At 55.0% G+C, this 7,879-nt stretch overlaps 1 protein-coding gene across 2 annotated transcripts in view; it reads right to left on the reverse strand.

The window, feature by feature from the left end:
- Positions 1-7,879, reverse strand: part of Myh14 (myosin heavy chain 14) — a 57,848-nt gene that overhangs the window by 13,167 nt on the left and 36,802 nt on the right. For both annotated transcript variants that reach the window (XM_028788834.1, XM_028788833.1), the window contains 11 exons: positions 7,446-7,652; positions 6,996-7,133; positions 6,566-6,689; positions 6,271-6,442; positions 5,269-5,481; positions 3,740-3,884; positions 3,338-3,544; positions 2,621-2,725; positions 2,382-2,534; positions 1,260-1,508; positions 169-381 (listed from right to left, as the gene is read on the reverse strand). In XM_028788834.1, the coding sequence (XP_028644667.1) occupies positions 169-381; positions 1,260-1,508; positions 2,382-2,534; positions 2,621-2,725; positions 3,338-3,544; positions 3,740-3,884; positions 5,269-5,481; positions 6,271-6,442; positions 6,566-6,689; positions 6,996-7,133; positions 7,446-7,652 (1,926 nt within the window). The remainder of the gene's footprint in view (positions 1-168; positions 382-1,259; positions 1,509-2,381; positions 2,535-2,620; positions 2,726-3,337; positions 3,545-3,739; positions 3,885-5,268; positions 5,482-6,270; positions 6,443-6,565; positions 6,690-6,995; positions 7,134-7,445; positions 7,653-7,879) is intronic.

Here is a 7,879-nt window from a genome sequence, read left to right on the forward strand (position 1 = left end):
CTGCATATCTGCTGTGTGAGCACTGCATATCTGCTGTGTGAGCACTGAATATCTGCTGTGTGAGCACTGCATATCTGCTGTGTGAGAACATGACTGCAATGTCTGCAGTGTGAGCACATGTGTACGTGCACAAACCTTCCACCCTCACTGTGCCCACAGCCTGCTTACGTTCTTGCCCACATCATCCTTGCTGCTCAGCAGTGCCTCCAGCTCAGCCCGCAGAGCACGGTTTTGCCTCTCCAGCTCCTCCCGTGCCTCCTGCTCCTCTTCTAGGGCCCGTGTCAGTGACAGGGCCCGGGCCTCTCGCTCCCGGCCTTCGGCCTCTACCCGTTCACGGTCTTCCACAGCCCGTAGCACTGCAGCCTTCTCCTCTGCCAGGAGCTGCAGAGAAAAATATAGGGGAACATGGGTTGACTGGAAGGAGGGTGGAGAAGGGAGGAGGAGAGGGAGGAAGAGATACTTGAGAGAGACAGAGTTAGAAATAAACACACATACACAAAGACACACAAGAAACAGAGAGAGAGACAGCTAGCCAGCTTGCTCTGCTGGCTCTCAAGGCTGGCACTACAGGTGGCCACCACACCCAGCCAGCGTTTACATAGATGCTGGAGGGGCTGAACTGCAGCCTTCACTTAAACCAGGGAGTCACCTCACCAGCCCTCTGAAGATGTTTTAATCTGCTAGAAAGACACATGACCTTCACTGTGGACACTGGGGACTGGAAGCTCCCATCTGTGATTGATGGGCTTTGTGGCCAATAGAATCTTAGGCAAGGATGGTTGGGAAGAGCTCGGTCTGACTTGTTTGTGCTTCCCACATGCTGCCGCCTCGATGCTCTGACTCACAGAGCTGTCAGCAATAGCACCAATGGCTGAGAACCAAACCCTGCAAACCCATGAGCCAAAATCATGCTACTTCCTAAACCAGTTGTCTCTCGTGTTGGCTACAGTAACAGAATGCTGGAGGGCACACAAACCTTTGGCATCTGTCAGGGGCATGAGACAGGATGTTCTGTACATCATTATTCAAACTGGGACACTCAAGCAATGGGGTGACAGGCACAAGCAGGACACTCGGAATGGCCTGCTCTATAGATTTATGTTCTTTTGGCGGAGTCGGCACCTACTGGCTGTGACACCCACTCCTATGTCCATTTAAAAACTTATCTTGAATGTCCCCTCTCCTAGCAAGTTTCTCCCAGTATTCAAATGGATTTCTAGTTCCTCGGGGCAGCCAGCTAGGTAAACTGAGGCACTCACCTGGTCAAACTTACGCTGCTTCTTCTCCAGTGTGCTCAGGAGCTGTTTCTGCTGCCCCAGGTCCACCGTGGCATCGTCCAGTTCCTGCTGCAGCCGCCGCCGGGCTCGCTCCAGTCTTTCTACAGCCTCAGTCTTTTCTGCCAGGCGCTGGGCCAGGGTCTCTGCCTCCCGGGCTGCACGGCGCCGAGCCTCCTCCCCAGCCTCCAGCACCGCAGCCTCTTCTTCCTGGCGTCGCCGCCATTCAGAGAGCTGCGGGGAGGAGAAGGGTGTAGGGGTGATGGCTGTGAGTGACTGTGGTGTGGACTTCTGGCACCCCGTGCTCTGGATGTACACTGAAGCCTAAAGATGGGAGAAGCTGACCACTGGACCATCCTGCCTCACAGCAGTTGAGACCCTGAGAACTATCAACCTAGCTCTTCCAGGGTACTGACACCTTCAGCATGACTCAGCACTCAGTCCAAATGGGATTTGCCCTTGGATCCCCAGACCAAATCAAAGTGTCAAAGGCTGAGGAAAAAGAAGAAAAGGAGGAGAAGGAGGAAGAGGAGGAGAGGAGGGAGAGGAGGGGAAAGAAGAGGAGAAGATAATCTGGGGAGTCCACAGGATAGGGACCATTGGAGATGGGTTTTGAAGTACACATAGGAGCCTGCCTGTCGAAGGCTCACTCATTCTGCTGGCGTCTCTTAAGGCTTCCTATACGTATCAGAGTCAGTTATTTGAATGGACTCATAATCTGGTGGGGAGACACATGGATAGATAGTCACAGCCCAAGGTGGCCAACATTTAGCCAGAGTAGAACGGAGGGTGGATGGTACAAACAACCGGCTACAGGGAGGGAAGATTCTAAGCCTAGAAGAGCCAGAGTCTGCAGACATTACTGGGATATACAGGCAGAGGCTCTGTCCAGGGTACTGGGAGCCATAGCAGGCTGTGAGGAAGAGTGGGCGGAGTCCTTGTGTTACCTAAGGAAAGAGGAGGAGCTTCAGAGGGACCGGGTTCATCATCCACACTGCACTGTGGGGGCAGGGAAGTCAGGGGCAGGCATGGCAGTGGGGACCCAGCAAGGGAGGCAGATGAAAGCCCCATGGGGGCCGTGGTCCCCGGATGGGTCTTGCTGCCCACCTGGGCCTGTGTGCTCTGCAGCTCGCGGCCAGCCCGTTCCCTGGCCACCACCTCCTCTTCCATCTGCTCCCGAAGCCCGGCCGCCTCAGCCTCCAGGGCACGCACACGGGACCCCAGGACCAGCTTTGCTCTGGTCTCCTCCTGCAGCAGTTCCTGTGGGTGGAAGGGATGATAAGGGTCAGGTGGAGTCAGCGGCAGAGTAGAGGACGGTGCGAGGGAGGGGGGACGAACAGGGTCACCTGGGTGTCGTGCAGCTGCGACTCTGCACTGCTCAGCTCCTTGCTCAGCCTGATGGCCTTGGACTCAGCCTCGCTCAGGGCTGTGGACACGCTCTCAAGTTCCGCCTGTGGAGAGGAGATAATGAACTGGCCAGGGCAGTTCAACACAGTGGGCCTTCCTGACGCCTCTGTCCCAAATCCTGGCTGTATGCACGGTGGGACGCCAGTGCTGTGGCCAGGGTCTAACTGCTGCTCCACGGTCTGACACAGTACTGACACAGAGGCCAATACTCCAAATATTAGGAGTTTCCAGAGGAGAGGAATTTCTGCCCCTGTGCTTACGGAGAAATTGCACAGCTGTGCTCAAGCCTGATCTGATCCAAAGAGGGAGCCACAGCCATGTCACCAGCTGGACGGGCAGTGAATAGCAGACACAAACGTGGGAACACCATTCAGCAATGAAAAGGGATAAGGGAGCTGGGTGTGGTGGCGCACGCCTTTAATCCCAAAACTTAGGAGGCAGAGGCAGAAGGATCTCTGCGAGTTCAAGACTAGCCTGGTCTACAGAGTGAGTTCCAGGACAGCCAGGGCTGCACAGAGAAACCCTGCTTGAAAAACGAACAATATTTGAGCCAAGCTAGACTGGAATAGAGTCTTTTCTTCTGTCCTTACTGCCCTCTATAGAGTCAAACTATTCACAGTCCCCCCAAGAATAGTCACATGACACCCCCTGCCCACCTGGGCTCTCTGCAGCTTCTCAGCAGCCTCAGACCGAGCCCGCTCGGAATCGCTGGATCGGCCCTGGACCTCCTGTAGCTGGGACTCCAGGCGTCGCCTCTTCTGCTCACCCTCCTGTCTCGAGGCCTGCAGGCTGCTCAGCTCAGCCTTCAGCTCAGACACCTCAGCCTCCAGGGAGAGTCGGGTCTTCTCCCACACACCTTTGCCCTGCATGGAAGGGTGGAGTTGCTGAGGCTCTACCTCAGAGCCCCTGCACACTCATCATCATGGCTCGCCCCTCATTCCCTTGGGTTTTTTTTTTTAACCAATATTCTCTTTTCTCCAAAGATTCAGTGTGAGTAATTATTCAATTAACACTTATTCAAGGCTATCCCAGAGGGTGGCTGGCCGCTACCTACTCACCCTCCGGGCTTGCTCCAACTGCTCTGCCAGCTCACCCAGGGCCTGGCCATGCCTCTGTCTCAGCTCTTGCATGGCCACCTCGTGAGCCCGGGACTCCTCTTCCAAAGCCTTCTTCAGCTCTGTCACCTCCTGCTCCCTTTTGGACCTTTGATGTGGGCAGGGGAGAGGGGACAGGAATGCAGAACAAAGGACAGTGGGATATGAGGAGAACGAGACATGGCTTCCTTCTCCTTTTCCTCCAGGGATGGAGCCTGTAGTTTGTGCTTCTTGGGAGGGTCTGGATATGAAAACTCCCCAACAGCTTGTCCCAGCGCCTCAGTGCTCAGCTGGAGGCACTGTTTTGAAAGGATGGAGAAGCTTTGGGTCGAGAGGTCCAGCTGACACAGGGAGGCTTGAGGGTTATATAGCCAGCCTGGATTCCTGCCAGAATCCATCTGCTGTTCTGTCAAGACTGGAGCCAGCCCTATGGCGAGCTCCCACACCACAGGCAGGAGACACTTCTGCCACCGTGGAAGCCACTTCCCTGCCATGAAATCACAAGCTAAAAGAAACCTTTCCTGTCAAGACACCTCTTGTCAGGCATTTCGTTGTGTAACAAATACATTTCCCAAGGTGTCTGGGTGGTGATACAAAAAGGAGTGTACTGTCAGGTGTCACCTCTTATTTACTCCTCAAACCCTTCTCTAAGGGCCACTCCTCAGCAATGACCTCCCAGAGTAGCTCCCACAGACTTGGCTTAAATCTCTTTTATTATGTGTATGTGTGTGGGTATGTGCATGTGACTGCAGTGCCCAAGGAGGCCAGAAGGGGGTGTCCTATCTCCCGGAGCTGGAGACACAGGAAGTTGTAAACTACCATGTGAGTGCTGAGAACTGAACTCGAATCCTCTGTAAACGCAGACAGTGTTCTTAACCACCGAGGCATCTCTCCAGCACCTAGACTTCATTTAATAGTTGGCACTGGGGCTGGAGATGGCCCAGTGGTTAAGTCTGCTCTTCCAGAGGTCCTGAGTTCAATTCCCAGCAACCACATGGTGGCTCACAACCATCCGTAATGGAATCTGGTATCTTCTGTGGTGTCTGAAGACAGCTACAATGTACTCATATAAATAAAATGAATTTTAAAAGAGAGAGAGAGAGAGAGAGAGAGAGAGAGAGAGAGAGAGAGAGAGAGAGAGAGAGAGAGGCATTGATGAGTGGTGATAGTGCACGCCTTTAATCCCAACACTTGGGAGGCAGAGAGAGGCAGGCAGATCTCTGAGTTTGAGGACAGCCCGGTCTACAGAGCAAGTTTCAGGACAGCCAGGGCTGTTACATAGAGAAACCCTGTCTCAAGAAACTAAAACCAACCAAACAGAGTTTCCTAAGACTGGGGTAGCCCAAGGGCAAGGCTTGGGTCTGACTCTTCCATTCATGCCTTCAGAGCTGGTACACGGTGTGTGTTTGTGTGTGTGTGTGTGTGTGTCCCACTTGTCGCACCCTGCTTGTCCCATCCACTATCCTCCCAACCCTGCCACCACATCTTCTCACCGCAGCTCCTGCTGGGCATTGGTGGAATCCAGCGTGTCCTCGAGCTCCCCGCGTAGTGCCTCCAGCTCCTCGCCCAGGTCCCGGCGCTGCTTCTCCGCCTTGGCCCTGGCTACCCGCTCAGCTTCCAGGTCCTCCTGGGCCTCAGCAAGGCCAGCCTGTGCCTCTCGCAGGGACTTGAGCAGCTGGGCACGGGCACCACCCTCCTCCTCTACCCTGGGGGTGTGACAAGGACCAAGAAGGCTTCACCTAAGCAGGCAAAGCTGAGGATGGGGGTCAGGGACTGAAGAGATCAGATGTGTGTTCAAGGTCTGGCTCTGTCACTGGTCAAGTGATTCCTATTCCAAATCCTTCCTACTCATTTTCCTGGGCAGAATGCTACCCACAGTCCCTCTAGGTGGCACTGGGCTCCGGCTATGTGCCCAGCCCTTCACATGGGTCTTTGTTGTTGGTGTTTTCTAGGACAGGATCTTTCTAAATTACTCAGATTAGCCTTGAATTCATGGCAATGCTCCTGTTTCAGCCTCCCAAGTGCTGGGCCATTTTAACTTCTGTGTGTACAAGAGGAGGCCAGAGTGCCCCCAAATAATTTCTCCACCTGAATTTTTAAAAAATATATATTTTTATTTTATGCAAATGAGTGTATGTGTGCCATGTCTGCAGTGCCCACAGAGGCTAGAACAGAGTGTTGGTTCCCACAGAACTGCAGTTACAGACAGTTGTAGACCTCCAAGCTGGGAACTGAACCTGGATATTCTGAAAGAGCAGCCAGTGTTCTTAACCACTGAGTTCTCTCCAGCCTTTCTAATTCACATTTTAACACCTCTGCAATGGAGCTGTACCCACAAGCCAAGATGTCTTGGAAGGACTCATGTGTTGGCCAATATGTTTCAAATAGGTACCATAGCTTGTATACAGTAGTAGCTCAATAACTGGGCAGAGCCCTCACACTTGACATCCATCACATGCTGTGTCTTGGTGGAGGGTCACTCCTGGGAGACTCACCTGACCAGGGCCGCCTGTAGCTCGTCCTCCTTGCGGCCCAGCTGTGCCAGCAGCTCCTCCGCCCTCTGCTTCTGCTCCACCATCTGCTCCTGAAGCTCCGAGCTCTCCCCGTCCAGCCGTCGCTTCACCTTCTCTAGTTCCTGGCGGCCTTTCTCCTCCTTCTTCAGCCGGTCTGCAGGCACGAAGACAGGTGAGCACTGCAGACTGAGGCCTGGCCCCATCCACCTCCTCCCCTGACCCTTTGCCTGCAGGTCTTCAGTATGCATGCAGCCCACCCTGGCTCCCAGCGGCTCACCTTCCATGTCTGAGATCATGGCTTCATATTTGAGCCTCAGCTTGTTGAGGCTCTTGACTTTCTCTTCCTCTTCCGCTGCCTGCGAGGAGAACTCAGCCAGGCGTTCTTCCAGCAGCCTTCGCTCCTGGGGACAAAAGAGACTCAGGACCCTTGCTTCCCTGCCACTTCCCCAGCGTCTGCCCTTCCCAGCCCACCTCAGGGACGCACCGATGGCATTAAGCCACCAGCACATGGAGGGATGTGGGCTGCTCTTATGAAAACACTTCAGCCATCCCCATGGAGGAGCTCACCCCCGCCATCACCCCCGACCCTCGCTCACTGGACCAGGATCCCTGCAGGAGCCTGCCTACCGTATCTTGCTCTGGTGTCCCCACGGCCCCCAGAGGATTCTCCCGCTGACCCAGGATGTTGTGCTGCCCAGAGGCCCCACCTTGCTCAGCTTGGAATTCTGGTCCTCCAGGAGCAGCAGGTCCTCCTCAAACTTCTTCATCTTGGCCTCTGTGGTCACCTTCTCCAGCTGCAGCTTCTGCCGGGCACCTTCCTCGGCTTCCAGGTGGATCTCCAGCTCCTGTGGGGGGTGGAGGGGATGGGGAACCCGAGGCTGTGGCTTGACACATGCCCATACCCTGGGTGACTGGGCAGCATCAAGCTTTTCCTTGTCTCCCCTTTTGTTCATCCATTGGTTTGACAAGCACTCACTGAGTGCCTAGTGTACCAGACACTATCATAGTCCCTGAAGATGGACAACGAGTTCTATTCATGCAGAAAAAGAACTCGAATGTTCCCTCAGCACACATAAATTTGGGAGAGTGTCACAGGAGGTGTCCTGCTGGGGTCAGGGCTGAAGACAGGGTGGACAGGGGTGTTGGGGTTCCCACACCTGGATGTGCTGCTGCAGCCTCTTCTTTTCGTTCTGCAGCTGTCGGCTGCACTCTTCTTCCTCGCCCACTCGTGCCTCCAGCTCTGACACCACCAGCTCCAGCTCCTGCTTCCGGGCTGCGAGTCGCGCCCGTGTCTCCTCGGCCTCAGAGCACAGCTCGGATTCCGCTCGAAGCTGCTCAGCCAGGCGTGCGCGCTCCTCTTCTAGCTGTGGACCGTGGGTACCAGTCAGGGGCCCCCTCTCAGGCTGCCCCACATCCCTACCTCTCACCTACCACCACCCACCCATCACCCAGCCCGGGCACAGCCAGACCCCATCTCTTGAGCCCCGGCTTCGTCCCCTCATCCACACTGCGGCTTCGACCCCTCATCCACACTGCGGCTTCGTCCCTCATCCACACTGCGGCTTCGACCCCTCATCCACACTGCGGCTTC

This window comes from Grammomys surdaster, unplaced genomic scaffold (assembly GCF_004785775.1).
Source record: "Grammomys surdaster isolate TR1022 unplaced genomic scaffold, NIH_TR_1.0 125769, whole genome shotgun sequence".
Classification (NCBI taxonomy): domain Eukaryota; kingdom Metazoa; phylum Chordata; class Mammalia; order Rodentia; family Muridae; genus Grammomys; species Grammomys surdaster.